Source organism: Phalacrocorax carbo, chromosome 2, assembly GCF_963921805.1.
Source record: "Phalacrocorax carbo chromosome 2, bPhaCar2.1, whole genome shotgun sequence".
In the NCBI taxonomy this organism is placed as follows: domain Eukaryota; kingdom Metazoa; phylum Chordata; class Aves; order Suliformes; family Phalacrocoracidae; genus Phalacrocorax; species Phalacrocorax carbo.
Window position 1 is genome coordinate 112,071,224 of NC_087514.1, and position 24,181 is coordinate 112,095,404.

At 40.6% G+C, this 24,181-nt stretch overlaps 1 protein-coding gene across 1 annotated transcript in view; it reads right to left on the minus strand.

Moving 5' to 3' along the window:
* Positions 1-24,181, minus strand: part of POU6F2 (POU class 6 homeobox 2) — a 185,741-nt gene that overhangs the window by 99,361 nt on the left and 62,199 nt on the right. The window contains exon 3 of the mRNA XM_064441798.1: positions 1,981-2,312. Within this exon, the coding sequence (XP_064297868.1) occupies positions 1,981-2,312 (332 nt within the window). The remainder of the gene's footprint in view (positions 1-1,980; positions 2,313-24,181) is intronic.

Consider the following 24,181-nt stretch of genomic DNA (forward strand, 5'->3'; position numbering starts at 1 on the left):
GCTGAGCTCAGCCCAGTGGGAATGCTAGACCTCTCATGTTGGTGTCTTTCATTAACTCTAACCCCAGCTCCTAAAAAGTTTAGGGGACAGCATTTGAACTAACACCACCTCAGAGTACTTGTTTCCCTCCTTCCAATCCTGTTGAGTCTGCCACATCAAGACTGCTCTCAGAAGGGTAGTTGTGAGGATAAGCATGCTAAAGAGAGTGATGTGCCAAGGTATCACCATGAAGATATTGATATTGACACCTCCCATGCAAGGAATTATTTGGTTAACTTTTATTGTAGTTCTGCAAGAGGAGATATGACCCTGGAGACCTAACAGTAGAAAGTGCTTCTACTGGCCTGTACCTGTAGGTCACAGATGAGACTGGAAGTACTCAGATTCAGTTGAGATTTAGATTGGGTCCAGAGGCTGTATGAGGGCTAAGACTTCAGATTCAGTGTTAGTGAAACCCCCTTGAAGTATGTTCACTGAGATAATCCCACTTCCTCCCTACCCCAACTATAATTTATTTGTGCATTTGTTTGTTTGGAAAACCGAGTGCCTTTTCAAGCAAAATATTTAGCAGGCAGTTTTAGCAACATATAGTATATGTAGTTAGTGTGCATATATTACAGCTGCACTGAGACAATAAAATGTAACAGAAGCTCCTCTGGAAATATTCCTGTCTCAAATCCTATTGACAATTGTTTGTCAATAATCTGCATACTAAAGAGTCCCAAAGCACTCACTAGCATGATAGACTTGGCATTAAGTGGTGCTTAAGTAGCCCCTAAGACAATACACAGAAGATGCTCTAGAAATGTTATGCTCTACTATAACAAAAAGCTCATGAAGTAAGGACACATCTCTTGTGGACTTTTAAGTCTATTATCTAAACCATTAAAAAATCGTATTTGATGCAATTTAGTTGAAACTCAGATTAATGCAGGTTTAACTGGCCACATGGCAAACAGCTTCTTGTAAACTAATTCCCTTAATTGTTTGAAAAAGGATTTTTTAATAATTAAGCTAATGCAGTTTAATTTTTGCAGGAAATGGAGCCAAATCCATCAGTGTGGATAAAACCTTTAAAGTGGGGTCTCAAAATTTAGAAAATAAGGTGAATAGAGACTTTGCTGGTTTCTAAGTGCATTTCAGCTACCCAGTGAAAGAGACTCTGCCCACTTCACAGACTACCCTGGTGTTTATTTAGAATCATACTTGTGGGTACAGTCAAAGCTGTTCTTGCAGGACATGAATATAGCATGACATATAGTGTGAGAACACCCAACTATAAGAAATTAGGACCTTTGGATCAAACCTCTCCTGTTTCTGCCCAGGGTTTCCAAGACAGGCAGAGCCCAGCATCAGTGTGGGTGCCGTAGCTGTTGGTCTATTAAAAACATCTGTGTCATTGCAGTGAGTATCTAGGAAATGCATTAACTGGCATTCTTAGCTTTGGAGTCTATACTGAGACTCTTAACAGAAGTACTTGATTCTTAGCAGGATAAATGTTAGGGCTGTGATTTCAAGATGAAGGATAACCCATCCATCCCCTGCATGTGTCCACCAGAAGAAGCTCTATGTCTTTTAGGGACAGTCAGGATCATCTGCTAATGAACAGCTAACTCTGCTGTCCTCGTAAGTTACCATAAAGGGTGCCTGCTGGGGAAATGCCATTTGCGAAGGTCACATGCTGAATCCGTGAAAAAAAATTAGATAGTTTTCTATGGGTTTTATGATACAGACTTTAAGAGCAAAAGATGTTTACTCTCCAGAAAGAAGCAGACTTGGATGATCATTGGTTATGCTTTTCTGGCTTGTCAGGCCTTTTAGCTGTTCTAAGCTGCATGCCTGTAAGGATTAACTAATACAAGGTGGAATTTCTTAGCCTGTATGATCAGAAGGTGTAACCTTCACCTGATGTCCCCTTGCAGTGGGAGAGTATGTGCCTTCTGTTGTTAGACTGTTAGAGATTTGTACTTAGCATCCTACCTGCAATGGATTTGGTGAAGTAAGAGGAGATGGAAGGCCATGTCCTGGTGACTGGCTGGGTTTATGAGGGGAGCTGGAGGACTGTGGAGCCGGAGGTGGTTGGCTCTGGCTCTGGGACTGTGTTTGGTTCTGCTGCGGTGGCGCTGATGGCTGTGGCTGTGGCTGCTGGGTCTGCTGGGGTGGCTGTGGAGTCTGCGTCTGCTGACCTTGTGGCTGCTGCTGGCTTTGCTGCTGCTGTTGCTGCTGCTGACCTTGTTGCTGCTGCTGCTGTTGATGCTGGAGCTGCTGAAGATGCTGAAGCTGTTGAAGCTGGGAGTTCAGGGATGAGGTAGCTGTGAATTGAAGAGAGGGAAGGGAGTTATGTAGGTTTCAGTAATACCTACTGTGTTAAAGATATTCTGGATTAAATTCTGGTTCTGTTACATTGTGGGGCACGCTGCCCACTGAGGTCAGCTGGCCTCAGGCTGCAGGTTGTGGCAGGAAATTAATGACCATGTTCTCATCAATAATAGCCTGTGGTTCTGCCAGTGCAGTTCCATGGTAAGAATTGGCCTCTTTTGGAGGCAATGAAAGCAAAACTTCAGGACTATGGCTCTGCCTACAGGATGGGCCTCAGAGCTGATCAGCAGTCTTTGCTCAGACAAGCTTACCCTTGAAACCAATGGGAATTTTGCCTGCCTAGAGAAGAGGCCAACAGGATGTCACTGTACATGCCACAGTAAGAACTCATAACATGAACTAGCGCTGTTATACAGAGGAGAAAACCATAGTTGTAAAATAAACAATGCTTTGAAAAGATCTTTGTCACATCTTTATATAACAGGTGTCAGGAAATAAACCCTTCAGCTGTGAAATTTCTTGTGTAATGCATAAGTAGCAAAAACACCCAATAAAATGTGTACGTCTCTGAAATTAGAACTGCTTCTTATCATTCACATCTAAAACCCATGAAATTCCTCTTGTGAAATAGGGTAGGTGTTCTGTGCACTTGCACTGGTCACTTACTCCTGGTAGTAAAAGTCTGGCGTGTTTTGCTAGCATGTGCTCCAAACATGAGACTTGGAAACTGGTGGCTCACATTAACCTGCTGGCACAGAGGAGCAAATGTTATCTCCCAGAGACACTTTCAAATTGGCTAGGGCATGCATTAAATTCAGGAAGGCAACAAGTGTGCCACAGGGATGTCACTAAAGAAGAACAGCTTTAAGCAGCTGCCAGAACATCACACGAGCCTGATGCTTTCTAGGGTTTTGCCCTGCGTAAGTCACCTGGGTCTCCGGCCTTAGTCACTCTAATCAACATCTTACGGTTTGCATTAGATGGCTATGAGATCCCAAGAGCAACAACTTACAAGATCATTGCACTGCTTTGCCCTCTGTACTGCTTTGCCAACACCATTCTGTATTATAATCTCCATCGGCAGAAGCCAAAGTAAACTGGGTGTGAATCAAATTTGTTATTTCTAAAATGGTATTCAGATTTCATGGCCAGAAACTTTGTTCACCAAGTTATTTGTGGATTGGCAGATAAAGCCATGTCATTTCCACTTTCTTTTCATGCCAACATCCTTATTTCAGCTTTCCAGATATCTATGCCCTGAGGATGAACCTGAGGTCTTAGTATGACTTATGAAATCAATGAGCCATAAACTGGAATAAGCAAAAGAAAAAAGAAAAAGGAGAAGAATGAGGCAGAATGGGTAAGCCAGAAAAGGGTGTATGAAGGAAAAGTAAAAGGCTTGGTAGAAAGAGCTGTTGGTCATTCGTTCCTATACTCATAGCTGCTCTAAATTTTCTTTCACCAGAGGTGGGAATCAAACTACAGCTACGCCTTTACAATAACTATAGTCATGTGTATGTGACTTCAACAAAGAACCTGAACAATGCAGAGAAGGAGGACTGGTAACACCAATATATTTCCATTAGGTAAGTTTCTGATGGAAGTTTTGTGTTTCACCATAAAACAGAGTCAGATTAAAAACATGCATGGTATCTCATGCACAAGAAATCAGCCTGGAGAAGTAAGGATACACTCCCATCAATTCCATGATCAGAACTCATACCTAAATGCCCAAAAGCCCAGACGGTGGTAAGTGGAAATCTAATCTAAGGCATATGAGAACAAAGAATGGAGAAAGGGTGTGCGCAGGAAAGCAACACCATAGTGTGAAGCACCTAGGCTGGCAATTAATACCATTCACCAATTCTATCTGTAGGTATGTGCATAGAAGTGGAAAGACCCTTTCCATTCCCATGAGGAAAAAACTAATTTAGACCAGCTCTTTATCTTGTGTGGGCCATTTCCTCACCTGCAATAGTTTAGCAGTCTGGACAAACCATTGATAACCAGAACCAAGACTTCAAACACAACATACCCTTACTGTGTTGAGAAGAACAAGGGGTCGTTTTATATCCTATGTGTAAAGCTGGACAGGATGAGGCAAAATTTTCTCTATAGCAAACTAGATGTAGTGGGGGTTTTTTGTACTGCAATGGTCCCCAAACCCTTTTGCTCCCACAGGGCATTCTTGAAGGCCATGGATTAGAACAATGGATTTGTCAGAATGCCATATGTTGTATGTAGTGCATAGTCATGTAGTAGGGGACAGGCAAAAGCATTCAAGGTGGAGGGAAAGCCACCCACTGAAACATTTTTGGAGCACAGAATGTGTTTGGCTCCTTAAGGTATGCCTGTCAGCTAGAATTTGGAAAATATGGCCAATAATTAAAAGAATGCTGGAAATATCAATCTGAGATAACATGAGGTAACACAGGACAGAGAGATCACTGTGATTCTGATAACATAAAAGTGCAAAACCAGGGCAGGGCTATATTTTTGCCAATGATCTTATGATTGAACTTACAGTATGCAAAAAACATCTGTTGATATAATATTAAAGATAAAAGCATCACTGCATGGAATTCTTAAAATGGTGACATACAAGACATGAGGAGAATAGTAAAGAAGCCCAAACTGTAAAACAAATGAAGTTTCCTGACAAACTAAAACCACAGAGCATACGAATTTCCTTTCAGGATGCTTTCATTGAAATGTTGCCAAACAGAGATATAAGTAGCCTTACAAAATTACAGGGCCTAAAGCACAGCTACAGATATACAGAAATAGTACTGAACTGTTTGTTTACCATTGGACAAAAATAGACACTTATTGAAATGTGATTTTATGAAATGTATGAATCTGCTTAAGAAAGAAAGATTATATCATTGCATGTGTTGGCATTTACTTGCTAGAACAGTCATCCTAATGGTGTAGGCCTCAGTTTCATTGACAAGTCATGCCTTTTATCAGCTGTTGAATTACAGTCTTAAAAATTAAATCTTCATTAAACTTCTGTTCTCCACAAGACCAATACTCTATTATGGACATTTTGATTTGCACATTCTTTCTTCTGCCAATACAAAAAAAACAAGAGACAGAATCCAGAGGGAAGAAAAAGGGGGAAAATGCCTCAAGAGCTTTTTGTTTAAACCTAAAATTTAGCAGGTTCAGGTCCTACTGAGCTGCTAATATAACTGATGTCGAATGGCCATCACCAAGTACGTTGATACTTCTGTGCACTGACAATGTGAGCAGGGGCAATCACTCAGGCAACCTGACTTGTCTGATGAATGAAAAGGGTCTGAAGCTGACTTGAAGACATCAAGTCTGTAAATTCTGTGGGCATGCCCAGCACTCATAGATGATAGCTTGGTATGGAGATTTTTTCATTTCCCATCTAGGAGTAGGAAAGCTTTGCATTCAGTACTGCTCAATACTTGAACGTTGCCCAATGCAGGAATACCAGTATCTCCACCATTTACCTTTGTACTGGAAGTGCATTCATTGTTGCTGGGGTGGAGGGTGGTCCCTCAGGGAAGATTTTGTTGATGGAGAAAAGTTACTTCATGGAAAAGTTTCAAAGTTCATTACCAGCACCTGCACAAAATTATTCAAATAACTTCTTGTCTTTTCATATAATACCTTTAAAAAGCCTCTCCAAAGCCTACTGCCATGCTAGGCTATAAATTATATTGAATTGGCTTAGTGCGGTATGGTTGTTTAACATGCTGTTGCTAAACAAACAGACAAGTAATTGGAAGAAGGACTGTTAGATCGGACAAGGCTTTCCCAAAACCACACAGTAGGTGTACTGCAAAGGTGGATTTAGGGCTCCAGATCATGCCTGCAGACCGGTGTTCCTGCTGCCTGATTGCACTGCCTTTCACAATGTGTGTACTATCCACGGCAGGGGTTGTGTCATATTATTGTCTGTAATCAAATCCAATCCAACTCCCAGAGCTTGCTTGCATACCTCATCCATTATAAATCGTATACCTGTCTAGCATTTGTCACTTTCTGCAGAGCTTGGAGCCTGATGGAATTTCAGGTGGTACAACAGTGCTATGTCTGCATGTATAAAAGATAACATGCACTGCCTACCTCACAGGAATCTTTTTATGACTTACTGGCTAACAGCTGGGTAAAATTTTGACATATTTAAGCGAGAAGTGCCTACTTTCTTTCAGAATTGCATTCAGGAATTAAAAAAGCTTGCAAAAACTGTAAGAAAAGTTCTTTCTGTGGTTAAAAAAGACAACATGAAGTACATCAATTTAAAAGGGAGATAATTAAGTAAAAAAATGCATGCAAGTTATGAAAAACTGTGAGGAAAACCCAGAAACTCTGTGTGACATTTCAGCTTTCCTCATACAACAAAAATACGTATTGAATATACAGCAGGTATCCAAGAAGCTGATAAGAACTTATACCTACAAGGAAACGATGGCATGAGGGGTTTTCAAATTTAAGTTTTAACTATAATTTCCTGGTTGCTGAAGTGCCATGGCAGACTTCCCAACGGATCGCCCTGTGTTTTACAATCCTACTTGAAGCAGATTACGCTTAGCCACAGTATCGAATAATTTACATTAGAATAAGAGATATGGAGTTAAGTGGTGCAAATGGATGGTCAGGAGGCAGCTTAAGCAAACTTTCTCACCTCCCAGGTCAAGCACTTCTATACTTGTCACAGATCTCAAACTACTTTAAGGACTTGGAGAAAGTTATGATCTAAGGAACACACTCCTTGACTTCCTTCGGGGAACACCTTGGGCACAATGCTGCCATGCATTTACAATATTTACATAAAATGTTGTCTTTTCATGTTTTCCTTGTGTCTTCTGTTCCTCTCCTGGTTACCTGTGCAGGGAACTGAAATGAAAGTAAAATGCTCCTCCGTCAGGTAGAGTAGTGCAATGGGAAACATTAACCTCTGATGCAACCATGCTGAAAGCAGCAGTCTGATCCGTGAGAGGGAGAATGAGTGAATCATTTTCTTAGTGGGAAAACTGAAAAGGCTGTCTTCAAATCCCAGTCCTGGTTGTATTCACTGAAAGCAGTATCAACTGCCTGCTGCCTCTGGCTAACATATTATTGCGTAAGTATGGGAATGGCTCTGGTTATATTTTAAATAAAAATATAAATTTGAAAGTTTAATCACATTTCTCCAAAGAGCAAGGAACATACGTAAGCCCAGATACGTTTATATAATGAAAACAATGTAAAAATTGTAACTTTTTTCACCTCTCATTCACAATATACACTGAGATTCTTAAGACCTCTACAGCACTTGGCAGAAGATCAAATTAATGTTCAGGGATTCAGTTTGTATCTAGAATCTGCTCTTGTGGATAAGCTTCACATAATGTCTGATTTATTTTATTAATGTTTTGTGCATGTTTGTTTCTGTGTAAAGGGGAAGAAGGGGTAGGAGGAATAAGACACAATTTTAGCCTACAAACTATTGTGCTGCTCTATCCTCTACCCTCCTATTTACATAATTGCATAGATGTTCTTCAGTGCCTTGGTACAATGGACTAAAAAGGAGAAAATCATACATTAAACCTTTTCCTATTTGACTGAGCAGAGAACTTGGCTGTTGCCATTTCAAGGACCTAATGCCTTTTTCCACTTCCCCAGTAATGGAGAATGGATTTGCATTGCCTTAAACTGAAAAGTGTAACTAACTTAAGCATCTGGGCTTGCGTTTGAACTGACATGGCCTGCTATTTTTTCCACCCTGTTGTTTCTCTTCTAATGAGGTGTATGCCTTTCTTTTCTTTGAAACAGATTTCTAAAGATTGAATGCACACACTGAACAGTCTAATGCAAGCCTTTGTTTACACTTTCTCCCTCCTGGGTAATGAGGGATAGGTTAGCCAAATACCCAACGTGTTTTTGCATGTGCTTGAATTTTCTTTTTAAGAGCAAAATGTGAGTTATTTTAAATATGTTAGTATCCTCTTTGTGGAAAAAAGAAAGGAAGGGTTGGACTTGTGGCTGAAGAGATTAGTAATGGGATACAGAGCACATTATTTCTAAATCACCGGTTCAAATCCAGTCTAGGTCAATACAGGGAACAAAAGTCATTGCACTTTAATGGTGCTTCTGAGTGTTTTCTACCTTATAGAAGATGTATTAGATGTATAGAAGATGTATGCACACACAGATACCCACAGAGAGCCTGCACTGGAGGCAGTCTGCCACACAGTCAAGGTAATAAATTGATGGTCTCCCAATACCTATTAGGAAGATCATAAAGACTACGGCCTTGGATGGCATCAACTGACATCTTTATTTGCACTTTCAGCACAGAGGCTAAGGACAGAAAGAGTAAGGAGACCAAGTCATCTTCTCCTTCCTAAAGGTGATCCCTCAAGGTTACGGCTGCAGAAGGCAGGTGGGGTTATGGGGAGAAACTTGCATTGCCAATGCTCCTCTGTACCAATTCTGCAGATAAACAGAGGGCTTCACTTTCTACTGTTGTCATATCCAGCATCTTTCATGAGCACTAAATTCACTTTAAAGAATATAGGCAATAAAAAGGAAGTATTAAGAAGAAAACCATCATAATTTATATGGTGCCTGTGGTGTCTCCACATTTTGATGAATACTGGAACTTCCCTGAAAAATGATCCACTGCATTAAATAAATCTGACATTTTTTTTCCTTACCAAACCTCAAAATGTACAATAATCCACTAAAATCTTAAGGAAAAAAAAAAAAAAGTTGTTGCTCTAAGTAGAGAGCTTGACTAAGTATCGTGGCAAGTATATTTGGAATACTTCCCATTCTAAGATAATCTAGGGGCTATTTTCCTCTAGTTTATGACAACACTCTGTGAGTAAAGTTCCCGGAGTGTATTGTAAAAATTGCATTAACCTATTTAAAATGCCCAAAGGCAAGAACAAGCTGGAGAAATTAGACTTTAATAAGCCATTTGCTTCCTCAGCTCAAATGGGACCTTAGGCCTCATATTGTACAGATGGCTGAAACATTAACTGGAGTCAGGGTATCATCAAGACACAGGGGATCAATCAGAGAGTCGTCTTGGGACTGTCATGCAAAGACAGGCAATTAAAAACCCACCATAACATAGTCTGAGGGTAATGTAAGTGTTTGAATGCCAAAGGCTGGGTGTCAAGCAAGCAACATCTAGATCTGGTAAACTCCTAATTTTACCAGGCTGGTTTTTGTTGTTGTTGTTTGTGGTTTTTTTTGTTTGTTTGGTTGATTGTTTTCAGGTTTTTTTTCTGTGAAAACATGACTCTCTGAGATATCAGGGGCAGGAGTCTTAACATCCAAGTCCTTACACCAGCTAAAAGCCATTTTCTAGTTACAGAGAGCAGGACTGGTCCCAGATTGTCTGTGAACAGAATAGCACTGGAATGGAAAAGCAAACTGAGTGGCATGGTATTCCTACAGATTGGATTTCCAGGCCATATTGAGGCCATAAGAATGTTCCTATGGACCAGAATTTAAGATAACCTCCCGTTTCTTGGGGAAAAAGTCTGCAGGACTCCTTTGAAAGAAACTAATTGCCAGAGAAAAAAAAAAAGATCATCTAAAGGCCAACAGAGCCCAATATAAGTTTTCACAGCCGAAGGGATGTGACAGGGAACAGATGAATGACACAAAGAAATTAAGTTTGAAGCAACAGTCTGCTGACTCAGAGAACAATGACCATGACTCACAATGGACATCAGACAAAGTCTGGGCACTCTCTGCACACACAACTTTTAATAACAGGAACTGCAGCTTATTTTTTTCTCTCCTTGTCTCTTTCAAATGCTCTAGTATTGATGGGAACCATAATTTCCATGGCATTTATGCAGACTATGTGTCTGAAGGTCCTCACACTACCAAAGCTTGTAGAAAAAGCAATACAACAACATACAGTCCCAGAAGCTTTGGAAGAGATAGTGCAGAATCCTGTCCTGCAGTTCAGAGAGCCACAGGTCCCCAGTCCACTGGGTGCCCTGCCATTTCTGCTGGCAAGGTGGCTATGGAGACTCTGGGGCAAAGTTTTGTCAAGAGGAACTGGTTGAACTGCCTGGTGGCTGCAAAGGGCACTTTTGCATTCTTTCAGATAATAGATCTGCAGTTGCATCTTCTATAATTGTTTATGGCAAATGGATCTTCCGACAAAGAGATATTTATCCAGGTATAACTTCAGCAATGCTTCTTTGAAGATCAGGAATTATTAGAAGTCTCTTCAAAGAGTCTTTGAAGTGAGTCATGTTTCCCTAACTAAAAGTGAAGTTACTGTAAGTGAAATGTACTGAAGTTTTTTGTGCATGTGTTTGTTTTTTGTTTTTAAACAATACAATCAAATAGCAGATCAAAGTATTTGTGGTTTAAAAGGTTGGCCTTGATGCTAGGCTTGTGGAAGTGTCCTGAGAATGACAAAGGACAATGTCACTTTCCCCCAGCCTCAACTGAGGGAAGTAGCAGGGGGTACCGTGCTGACCAGGTGACTTGGTATGACTGGTTGCTTTCATCTCTCAGACTCTCATTATAGCTGTGTTTCTATCATTTCCCACTTCCAGTCTATTCTGAAGACTGGCAGATGTGAGACAGCTCTGTTTTCTCTTAAGAACTCCAAGATTCAAGCAGTAGCAAATTCTGTTACCAGTGTCCAAATTCCAGCTAGAGAAGTCAGCTAAACAGCAGTGCAAACAGACCATGGAATGACTCAGAATACAGCAATATGTACTCTATCAGGAGAAAGTGAAAAAATGCAGCCCAGCCCAGTCCTTTCCTTTACAATCAATAAAACTGCAACAGCAAGTATGAGAACCAGGTGAAAAAGTGGCAGTTCTGCCTTGCTGCAAGGCGGTGCACACAAATGCTCTGCTGAAGCAGTGACTCAGGCTTCCACCTTGTTAACAAGAAGACCAGCCTGGCTGAACAGAGAGCTTTGGCTGGAACACAGAAGAAAAAATAGAGTTTATGATCTTTGGAAGAAGGGGCAGGCAACTCAGGAGGACTACAAAGATGTTGTGAGGTTATGCAGGGACAAGATTAGAAGGGCCAAAGCCCAACCAGAATTTAATCTGGCTACTGTCATAAAAGACAAAAAAGAAATGTTTCTATAAATACTTTAGCAACAAAAGGAGGGCTAAGGAGAATCTCCATCCTTTACTGGACGTGGGGGGGAAACACAGTGACAAAAGATGAAGAAAAAGCTGAGGTAGTTAATGCCTGCTTTGCCGCAGTCTTTAATAGTAAGACCAGTTGTTCTCAGAGTACCCAGCTCCCTCACCTGGAAGACAGGGATGGGGAACAGAATGAAACCCCCATAATCCAAGGGGAAATGGTTACCGACCTGCTGCACCACTTAGGCACACACAAGTCTATGGGGCTGGAGGGGATCCACCCATGGGTACTGAGGGAGCTGGAAGAAGTGCTCACCAAGCCACTTTCAATCACTTATCAGCTGCCCTGGATAACCAGGGAGGTCCCATTTGACTGGAGGATAACAAATGTGACGCCCATATGCAAGAAGGACTGGAAGGAGATTCTGGGGAACTACAGGCCTGTGGGTCTGACCTCAGTGCTGGGAAAGGTTATGGAGCAGATCATCTTGAGTGCCATCACGTGGCATGTACAGGGCAACCAGGTGATCAGGCCCAGTCAGCAGGGGTTTATGAAAGGCAGGTCCTGCTTGACTGACCTTCTTCTATGACACAGTGACCTACATACTGGACAAGGGGAAGGCTGTGGATTTTGTTTACCTGGACTTTAGTAAAGCCTTTGACACAATTTCCCACAGCATTCTCCTGGAGAAACTAGCTGCTTATGGTTTGGAATGGCATACTCTTTGCTGGGTAAAAAAATAGCTGGATGCCCAGGTCCAAAGATTTGTGGTGAATGGAGTTAAATCCAGTTGACAGCTGGTCACAAGTGGGGTTCCCCAAGGCTCAGTACTAGGGCAGGTTCTCGTTAATGTCTTTATCAGTGACTTGGACAAGGGGACTGAGTGCACCCTCACTAAGTTTGCAGACGCCACCAAGTTGGGTGGGGATGTTGATCTGCTGGAGGGTAAGAATGCTCTACAGAAGGATCTAGGCAGGTTGGATCCATGGGCTGAAGCTAATTTTATGAGGTTCAACCAGGCTGAGTGCCAGGTCCTGCACTTAGATCACAACAACCCCATGCAATGCTACAGGCTTGGGGAAGAGTGGCTGGAGAGCTGCCTGGCAGAGAAGAACCTGGGGATGTTGGTCGACAGCCAGCTGAATATGAGCCAGCAGTGTGCCCAGGTGGCCAAGGCAGCCAATAGTATCCTGGCTTGTATCAGGAAAAGTGTGGCCAGCAGGAGTAGGGAAGGGATTGTGCCTCTGTACTCGGCACTGGTGAGGCTGCACCTCGAATACTGGGTTCAGTTTTGGGCCCCTCACTACAAGAAAGACATTAAGGTGCTGGAGATGTCCAAAGAAGGGCAACGAAGCTGGTGAAGGGTCTAGGGACAAGTCTTGTGAGAAGTGGCTGAGGTTGTTTAGCCTGGAGAAAAGGAGGCTCAGGGAAGACCCTATCACCCTCTACAACTACCTAAAAGGAGGTTGTAGCAAGAAGGGTGTCAGTTTCTTCTTCCAAGTAACACATGATAGGACAAGAGGAAATGGCCTCAAGTTGCACGAGGGGAGGTTTAGATTGGATATTAGGAAAAACTTCTTCACTGCAAGGGTTATCAGGCATTGGAACAGGCTGCCAGGGAAGTGGTTGAGTCACCACCCCCGGAGGTATTTAAAAGACCTGTTGATGTGGTGCTTAGGGATATGGTTTAGTGGTGGACTTGGCAGTGTTAGATTTAAGGTTGGACTTGATGATCTGAAAGGTCTTTTCCAACCTAAATGATTCTATGATTCTGTGATTCTAAAAACAGGCCCCATTATCCTCAATATAGACTTGAACTTCTGTTTTTACCAAGCCATGAAAAATTAAAAATGATAGCAACAGGGTGAAAAAGGTGGGGAAGAGAACAAAACAAAACATGTGGCCTGATCTTGCAAGGGCTGTAATGCTTTCCGTCCCTCTGCATCTCCCAGGGAATGAAAGCCATTCCTCACCAGCTGGGGCACACATGCGGTACCATGTTGAACATGGCATTCTTCATCAGTCATTGAAAAATAAAAATGGACCGAAAAACTTTCTCTAAGTGACACAAGATATTGCTTAATAGCTGTGGTAGAGGAGCAATCTTGAGCATAGGTCACTGGGTTGGTGAGGAGGTGCTGCGCTAGGTGCTGTAACCTCAATATGTGAGCAGAAGATAGAGGTGTTCTTTCTTCAGATACAGAATCAATGCAGAGAGACTATGCAACAACCTGCACATGAGAAATTGTAGAAGATCTGGGAAGTGAACTCTAATTTGGTAATCTGTCACACCACAAGCCATTCCTGAATGTATGTACTATGAGCAAGGTCCATTATGTTTGCCTGCTGTTAACTCACAGTAGCTCTGTTTTGCTGTCTTTAAGAATCTTCCATGATTTTTATTATTTGCTGTGCATAGATAAGAACAGTTGTATCCAGTTGTGTGCATTTCAAAACATACCACAATATTAGTAGCTGTTTAGTTTTTGTAGGCCTTATACTAACTACAGGTCAGTTTAAGGCAATCTGCTATATCCCTCTTTCTAGTTTGTTTATTTTACTTGCAGAGAAATTAAACACAAAGTTAAACAGTAGGTGAGCAGCAGTTCTGGACTCTGCAGCTGGTCATCTGCTGTGGAGGGACTGACTCCTCATTTTAATTTGCAGTAAAACGAGGGAGGCTGAATAACAGATTTCTTTCCTGTCCCTATAGCTCATCAGCCAAATATGTTGCTGCTTCAGGTGCTAATCCTAGCTTGGCTGTGCTTAGCATCTATCACATTCGCACATCAACAATGAATTAGCTGTTCTTTGAGTGGTCATGTGCTTCCACCTACCTAAATTTCCTCCCCACTGTTGAAATAAACAACCTGGTTATTCACATCGATAAACTGCTCATCAGTAGAAAGTTTGGGTGGGAGACTTAGGGAAAAGATTTTATAGGCACTCCTTGTTCATGGGCTGTAAAGTCAGTCACACTTCTGTGTTAGGATGAAGCTCCATTCACAGCTGAACAACAGGGCTGGGGAGTCCAGAAAAGAGCTGCATTGCTCTACTCAGTCAATGCACTATCCACTTCATGGCTTTCAAAAGCACATGAGGAACCCCTGTACTTAAGCTGCTTCTTCAAGGTTAATTGTTTTTAATTTGAAAGGGATACATAGCAATTAATAGATGAACTTCCACTTAAATAATTTATTTACTTACATGGAGCAGGAGTCTCCAGTTATAGAAAGTGAACGAAATCCAAAGAATGAATTTACAATTGGCCAAAAATCTACTTAAAATCATTCACTATTTCTGTCCACATTTTCAGTCAGAACAGTGTTGTTGCCCTTTTGATGCAGTAACTAGTACCTTATTACCTCATCAATGGAAATACTTGCTTTTCTAGTCCAGATAATGGAAGAAAAGCAGAATTTGCTTGCTAACCAGTAATTCTCAAAAAAACCTCACAGCAAGCTGGTCTTTGCCTTCCCTAAAGCAACATTCCCTTAATTTTTTTAATATTCAGGATAATGAAGTATCATTTTAAATAAGGGTTTAAGACTCATCAGCTGCATGTGTTTAGCTATACCAAACCTGAACAATGCTACAAAATATTGTTTGTCATCTTCAGGTTCCTCGGTCTTTTAAACAAGTTCAGCAATGTGTTAATGCACCAAAAAAATGTTTACCAATACTCTAAGGTTGTTAGAAATATTAAATACACCTGCTGTTAATGTTATCCTTTTGAGAATTGTAATAGAATCCTGCAGAACTTGCTCTAAAAATACAGAAAATTCAAAAGAGAATGTATCCTAATAGGTATATTTTATTCATCCTATAGAAACATACTGCAGTGATCTAACTAGATTGTGTGAGGTTTCCATAGAACAATCATAATTTTCTCTTACATTTTTCTTCTGTTATATGTAATCTTTTCATAAAATAATGCAAAAGCTACCTTTTAACTATAAAGAATTAAGAAAATTTTGAAGATAATTAAAATATTGGTCATCATGCAAAATTGGTTGCTGAGGTATAGCCATAGATAATGTTTGGCTGGGAGGGTGAGGGCAAGGGCAGAGAATTAACTGTTCACAAATTTCCTTACTTAGGAAATCAGTGGATTTCTCATCCTCCTGAGGAAGTCCAGAGAGGCATAGGTGAAAAATACCACATAAATACTGGGCAAACACCATTACTAGATTTACTACAGTAACTCCAACATCAGTTAAATGGAGATGAGCCTGTTCCAAAATAGTGTATTTAAATGAAAAGCCTAGACCATTCAACAGTACAAAATAAAGAAACACATGTCAGTGCTGATATAAGATCTAGCTTTTTGCTTAAATGGACTTCTGATTAAAAAAGTTAGAGGAAAAAATGCTTCTCAAGTGGGATGAACTATCTATCATGGCAACCCTGAGAACAAAAGTTGGCACAGTTAATGCACACGGAAATCTGAAACCACTACTTTAGATTTCTTTTGCCAAGTTTTAACTAAGTAGATGCAAAAAACTGTTCCTTTCATTTTCAGTGCCTGGTATTTTGTCTTTACTCTGTTGATTTTAATAGCTCGCTCAGAAGCTTGGAAATGAATGTTTCTTCCATCATCAATTTAAAACCTTTCCATTTGCCAGCTATGGATGTTCTTTCTACTGTGTGTTTTCAATGAAGTTGAAATTAATATGGTTCCCTTTGATTTTCCATCCAAGCACCAGAGAGCATGGGGCAAGCTATGCTTTCATCTCCATCCTTGAGACACAGCCAGGTCCAGCATCACGTGACTACAACACCACTCTTTTCTCTCTCTCTCTCTCTCAGAATCTTGCAAAAAAAGCAATTTTTGGACTCACGCTTGTCTAAAGACTACCTGGAAAGACCAGCTCTACAGGGGTCTTCCAGCATTCTGCATGGAAGGACAATTCCTATGGCCATCATCTCCAGTAGTTCAACTGCTGTTCTTCCAATACAGAGCCCACACTTTGAGTAGATGTGGCACCAACAGCCTCTTTTTCCTACCAGCTGTAGACATTTACTTCTTTATAGCTTATGGAACTATGATGGCAGTCCAGCAATCCTCACCTTTGAACAGGGGACTGAAGCAAATGCAAAGTTGGCTAAACATTGTCAGAAAGCCTTATTCATGTGACGGTGGGAAAAAGCAGAAAAGTTGTGTAAATCCCTGCCTTTATTTTTTCAGGAATGTTTAGGGATTATTTTTTTTTTACCAATAGCTACCCAACCTTTACAGATGAAGAGAACTGCAGCAGAAAAAAATCTACAAAGATAAAGTGTGCTTTAAGCAATCACCCAGTGCCACGCATTTCATTAGGAGGTTTGCAGCATACATTGCTGGCCATTTTATGTATTTGGATTATGGATCACATGGATTTCCAATTCATAAAGAAACTAATGCCAAGAAAGCATCTTATGCTTTAATGTTTTGCACTGGGAAATTAAGAGGGGAAGCCAAGAACATAAGACCTTTGATGTCTGTGAATCAACATTGGTCCACAGACCAGTACAGACCAAATCAGAAGTAATTTTCATCTCATTTTTTTAAAGCAGCAGTATTCTTAAATAAATTAATTCTAATAGCCCTTAATTACCTTGCACAATGAAATGACATCTAACTTCTTGCAATCATAGTGCTAGAAGCATTGCTGATTTAAATGATACTGCAGTGATTTTCAGATCTGATCACAGTATATCCACAAAATGGATAAGCTTTAGATCCCTTCACAATTCTGTCACTTCTTTCAGCTGCAAGTGGGAGTGACCTTTTTGTCAGGCACTGTCTGATGGGTGTCTTGCAGACCTGCATCTCACTTGGCTGAGAGGGCTTGGTCTGCCCCCTGCCATAAGAGCACTCTAAAGAAATAGCCCTGAGAAGACAATAAGGAAAATATGCAAGCCACCGCCTGCGCTTTGTGCCAGCATGGGAATGCATACAGAGCACATGCCACAGCGCAGCGCTCTCTGCTGAGATTCAGAAGAGTGCCCTTGGCTTAGGTAGTGATCTGAAACTTCAGTCTCCCCATGGAACACTTTAATCAGAAACCATTTTCATAATTTGTAAACTCTGCCAAATGTTTGATTTCGGGCTGTTTAAGTGATCAAACCTTCTGGTGGAAAATAAAATAAGTAACAATCAAACCATCAGACAAAGAAAATAGTTATAAATAATTAAATAGGCTGTACTGACAAATACTATTCCCACCTGGATGCTGTGCTTCCAAGATGCAAAGAACAGTTTTCCTAATTAGAAAAAAAAAAAGAAAAAATCCTGTATGACAGAGCAAGTCAGATCAGAAACAGGGAGTTAGGATTGATTGTCTTATGGATGAAGATGAGCGCCTGGGAATCCACTTCCTATTCCTGAACCTACCGTACCTGCACAATCTCAGGCACGGCACTTTATCTCCCTGCCTCACTTTCCTGTTCTATAAAAGAAAAGGAGGGATAATAAACTTCACTTCCCTCACCACAGGAAGTTAAATTAGTGAAGTACAGCAATGTACGCTAAGATCCTCAAAATGAAGGGGTCAAAGACACAAAAAGTTTTATTTCCACATGGAGAAGATTGCTATAGAGCTACCTCCTACACTGTGTTAATGAGAGATAGATAGTTTAAAAGCACCTGTTTATTTTCTTTTTTTTTCTTACTTTTTGATAATGTCTGGGTAATGCTTTTATTCCCAGCAGCTCATAAGACTTTTTGAGATCTCCAGTAATAAGGATGTCTTTTAAGATGAACTCTCAGCTCAGGCGCATTTTAGGCACTTGTCTCACACAGAGTTTAAAGGATACCTCAGAATGAAAAACAATCCCAGATTTCCTAGACGACTAGTACTTAGAGTTCACTGCACACCACTGTGAGCACCTCCATCATCAGAGACACACTGATGGAGCCAACTAAACCAAACTAGCTAATGATAATAACAATAAAAAAAAAATCCACACAAAAATTTAACCAACAAGACATCACAGGTAATAAAGTGTTTCCTCCGGTGCAGTAAGCTAGGCCAAAGAAACAGGAAGATGAGAAAAGAAAATGAAGAAAGAAAAACAAATTCAAGGGCGATAACTATAGGACCCCAGTGGGCTTGTTATGTGAACAGACTGCAGGTAACCACATCCTGCCACCGTGATGCTTCATAAATTCTGTCATCTTGTTAAGAGGCTGAAGACTACTGACCTCACTTCCTCTGCTAATAAGACTGCACTGCTTTGTGCCCAAACTTTTGTCATGCTTATGAAATTTGAACCATTGTGTGAGCCTTCTTCTGTCCTGCACCAATGATTACTGCCTCCCAAATTACAGAAGAACAAATGGGAAATGAAAATTCCTCTCCCTCTCTTTTTCAACAGCCCCTTCTTTCCCTCTTCCTAACCCCCTGCAAAATAATTCTCAGGCTTTCAGGACCCGCGATGTTAAGGTTTGCTTGGTTTTGTTTCTGAATATATCACAAGTAACAATAGTAATAGACCACAAAATCTGAGTAGATTTTATGATGTTCACATATAGGTGTAACATTTGTACATGCAAGAAAGACCTTCACGCATTATAAAGCCTGTGCAGGCAACATTCAGCCATTTTGTCCACTAAGAGTACTTAGTGAGGGCCAGAGAGCCAAAGAGAGAGCAGCTATGTGAAGTGTTTTGGAGGTACTGTCCAAGCACAGAGCCTACACAGGCTGTATACTCAACAGCTCTCCATCCTGCAGCTCAAAATAGGAGAAAACAGTTACTGCTCTTGCCACTTACTTCTGAAGAGCAAAATACACAAAGGCAGCTGAAACCAGGTCTAGCCCAGCTGGCTACGGCCACTCATGATCATGAAAATTCAAGAGAAAGGCAGACCTGTGACTTGTCCTGTCTGTATTTTGTATCCTTTTCTTCCCAATCTAAAAAGGCACAAGATGAATCAAGGCAGAGACATCCCTTCCTTACACATGATGGGATGAAAATGCGTTCACACCATAAAAACCACAGAAGGCTTGTCCATCAGCTGCTACAGTTTTGAATGTTCACTCATTTAAGTGTGTACCAAGGATGTACCTTTAAAATTTTACAATACGCAACTAAGAAAAGGACCAGTCGTTATTTCATTTGTCTATGAGACTAGTACCTTCACAGTTATCACTGGTGCTGGGGAAAAAAAAAACAAACCACCCCTCATAGACCCCGCCTTTTCCCTCAGACAACCTCTTGTCCTTAAAAGCTAAAAACCTCCCAATGATCACCTCTTATGCTAATGAACTACGTTACAGATGCACTTGCTGACTAGCCTTACCTTTAGTATCTCAAAGCAAAAATGCTACAAACAAAAATACACAAATCAACATTGCTGATGAAGACAGTAGGACAAACCCTTCTCTGAGTTTCACAGAGCAGAGAGAGCAGTGTCAGTGAATTTGCAATTCTGAAACCAAGAGGAAAATGTGGCCTTTACTTAGTTCTAAGAGCTTTTTGTTTTAAGGATCTGATTTTCTCTTTGCTTCAGTTGTGCCACTAACACTGCGCTTGGTACTTGCTTTGCCAGCCTTAATAGATAACACAGCAGACGTCTGCTGTCTAGACTTACTGTCCTTTCCAATAATGAGGGTATGCGAAGTCTTAATAGTGTACACAGCAATAAAATTTGAAATAAAACAGCAAAAACAAAACCAAAGTACCATAAAAAGTCCGAAAATCCTGGTTTCTTGCTGGTTTTCTCATAGCTCCTGCATGGGATCATATTTCACCTTTACTGTGTTGTTGCTCTTATTGAGCAAAGGCAGCTTATATTTAACAATTCCATTATTTTCTTTTCTACATTACATAAGACCACATTAGGAGCCCGCTGTGTGTTTTCGGGCAGACCCAATCTGTTCTGCCTTGCACAGTCCGGGCATTACCTTCCAAAATGGCCCTGCTGAGCCTTAGGCACCACCAGCAGCTGCTCCGCATGGCTCTTTGTGCCAGGGACACGGCACTGTGCACAAGGCACTTAGGAGGAGGATGCCAAGCTGCTCTTTATTTATGTCACCCTCCAAAGACCCAAAGATATCACAGTCATTTATGAATTGCATGTATAAGCTGTTTTATCACTGTACTTCTTTTAACCCCCATCCTGCCCTGATGGTCCATTTCCTCCATGCTTTTTCTCTCTCCTTCTTTTTCAAGACTACCCTCAGTTTTGTGCAGTCTTGCATGCAACACACACATTTATTCTTCTTGGACTACATATTCAAAAAAAGGAAGAAAGAAAGAAAGAAGGGAAGAAGGAAGAAAGTAACAGAGAATAGTAAAAATCCAGAGTCAAATGTGAGTGGCACAGCTATAATTCTTTATGAAGCAGCAGGTAAGATTGATTGTCAAGGGTCAAAAGGCTAGGTCAAACTCTGCTCATTCGTCAGCTGAATGTCATTTTTGTTTTCCCTGTCACCAGATAGCTTTAAAAAAATTGCAACTCCTTCCTCATTATCTGGGACTTGGCTCCTTTCCTGCCATCCAGTATTAATGAAACTGTGCTTCAAGCCTGGCCTTCATCTTTGAGGTTCTTCTTCATGTACTTCTTCCCTTTCTAAAGTACTACAGAGTGAGGACAATTTTAAAGATCGTTTTCTCGCACAGGGGAGTTGGAAAATTGCCGCTACAGTGAGAATGGTTTGAAAACATACATGCAGTATAAACGTCTGAATGAACAAAAATGTAATTAAATCATAGCAGGTCCAAAGCCCACACAGCGATGTAATTGAATCATGGTTAAATCCGTGCATCTCACATGGAATCCTTAAAAAAACAACACGATACAATATTTTGAAATAATTTATGAGGGAAAATACTGCCTTTTTGTTATAATTACACGCTGTGCACCACTGGAATAATGCTAATACTGAAATTGTCCATCGATTTACTGTGAATATGATTAATACATGCCTGATGCAGGTAAAAACATAGCCAATAATTCCCTTTAAAAGAACTAAACATCTAAATTAATTGAAGTTAAATTACACCGACATGGTGAAGTTTCAGCTGGCCTGAAACGGGATGCCATTTCAAGTGAGCAGTTGGTGACCCAAAGGCTGCTTCCTCAAATAAAACCATTTTGTGTCAAAGGTAAGTTTAGGTGTAATTATCCTCTTGTGCATTTATATAAAGGGTATACTTTTGTGTTTATTGAGTGCTTTTCACAAAGGGAACTCAGGCTAAATTACACAAATAATTAAACCTCATCTAAAGACTATCCATATGAGGACTGCCTCTGTGTTTAGAGGAACAGAATCAGGAACCCTTCCATGACAAAATGAGAGGATTTACTATATTAGTTTTCATTAAAAATATTGTTGCACAGGGTGATTTAACTATGTTGACTAATTGACATAATACCTCCTTTTAGCTAGAAAAATGACATTTATAAATATTTATAATCACTCTCGAGCAAAAATATCCTGAAATCCTGTGCTAAATCTGCATGGAATAACATTTCACACTAATTTCCCTGCACAAGGAAACATTGTGACTTCAGTGAAACTATCTGCATGAATGGCATCTCAGACAGGAAATTCAAAATATTTTGCAAAAACAATCAGTTTTGACTGTGAAGAGAAGATCAAAATAAAAGATAACTCAAAACAAAAAGAAAAGTTCTGATTTCAAAATACTTAGTGGACTCTCCACCTACAACTTGGGAGAGCTATTTCAAGGCCTGGCTACTTCAGGAACAAAAGCTAGTCTCTGCTTCCAGCCACAGGTGGAAGATAACACCCATTAAAAATGTACAGAATTCAGCTCATAGAGTGGATTGGAGAATTATTTAAAATAGAGATAAGAGGTTCACAAGTTGACAGCAATTAGTTAATCTGAAACTTACTGAAAGAGTGGTCAGGCACTGGAACAGGCTGCCCAGAGAGGTGGTGGAGTCACTGTCCCTGGGGTTATTTAAAACACATGTAGCCGTAGCACTTCAGGGCATGGTTTAGGAGGCCTGGTGGTGCTGGGTAGATGGTTGGACTTGATGATCCTAGAGGTCTTTTCCAACCCTAATGATTCTATGATTCTATGATTCAGAGTACCTGGCTCTCCTGTGATATTTGACAGCAATGATGGAGTTTAGACAGACCAATTTTGGGAACTACTGATATTTTTTGACCTGACTCAGTTTTCAGGGCATACAGAATGTGACGTGCTTCCAAAATGTTAGCCAAAACAACTCAGTTTTGACTGACTCTCAAAGAAAATAAAATTAGAGGAAATTTCAAGAAGAGAAAAGAAGCAAAATGAAGGGAAGTGAAGAGAAAAACCATTCTTACTGCAAAACTAACTTTTCTTTCAGGATGCTTTTCTTTACTCCAAATTTCCAGTGGCAACAAAATTTGAATTTTCAATATTGAGATCGGACGAGGATGGCAACAATTAAAATTTGAATAGAGAGTTTGTAATTAAAATAATTCTGCTTGTAGCACTGTGTTTGACTGTACGCTGCTTTTCTAGCCATGTTACAGTGTGGATATCCTTCTGCATGTGTGCCGCAGAGTATCAGTTTAAAACCTGGAGTAACTCTGCATCACTAATGTGGGAAGCAGCACTGTGGGATCAGGCCAAGTGCATGGTTAAAAGTAATTGGAAAACAGAGTTGGGCACTGTCTAGGAGAGCCTCTTTTGTTACATAAAATGACTGTTTATGAGATCCCAGCTGGGTTTTGCATAGAGCCTTGTTCACTAAAATATTAATAGATGACATTTAGCTAAACAGTACAACAGAACCATGATACTGTGCTGAGAACTGCCACCATAAACACATTTTACTTCCTCGAACAAATACTAATTCATAGCAGGCTGTTACCAAACTGCCACACTTTCTCCTGACAAGATACAGCCTTCTCTACTACCCACAGCTCTTACGAATTACACAGCTTGGTTTTTTGGTCACATCTAGCACGGAAATTAGCTGAGGAGGTCATGAGTCCTTCTCTGTGGTTCAGGTGGGAGCAGGGAGCACTGCAAAGTCCCTGTGGATATAACACAGGCAGCTGCTTTCTTCAATAGTGTGGAAGTGATGCAGATTATCAAGCACTACTTCCAGGTGTGGCAAAACCCAAAGTCTCAGCTTAATAAGTGCCACTAGCATTGCTCCCCTCAATTAGCTGAGGAACATTTATTAATTTTGTGGAACCCAATAATAAACGCTAAATTTTTAGTGAAGAAGATGGTACATGAGCCTTCATGCCTGCTGAAAATCAGTTAGTTCACCCATAATACACTTTGCTCCGTTCTTGTTATTCTGAACTAGCCCCTTTGCTCCCTCCTTTCTCAAAGAATTACCTTTTTCATTTCCTTTTTGTTTCCCATATTTTTTCCTTCTGTTTCCTTTCATTCTGTGACTCCTCAGGGTTCCCTGTATGGATTCACTGTAGACCATCAGATGGCATCTTTACAACTCTCATTGCATGAAACTGAACCATATGAGTGAAAAGCAGTTGAATTCCTCTCAATTTTGGCAACAGCAGTTTGAAAGCTGCCCGCTGAGATGAATTTTTGAAAAATTTCTATACTATTTTCCATATTGAGGGCTTCAGTTCTACAGGGAAACAACGAGCTAAATTTCACTCTCATCTGCCTGAGGACTCTTCCATGCTCTTTGACCTTTCAATTGTTGTATAATTAATACAGAAGAAGAAAACTGTAGCAAGCTGCTCTATCCTTGAATAGGATATTAGTATCACTTTGTTCTCACCACTACTTTAATCAGACACTAGTGATGTTTCTACTGCAGGCTGACCGTATCTGC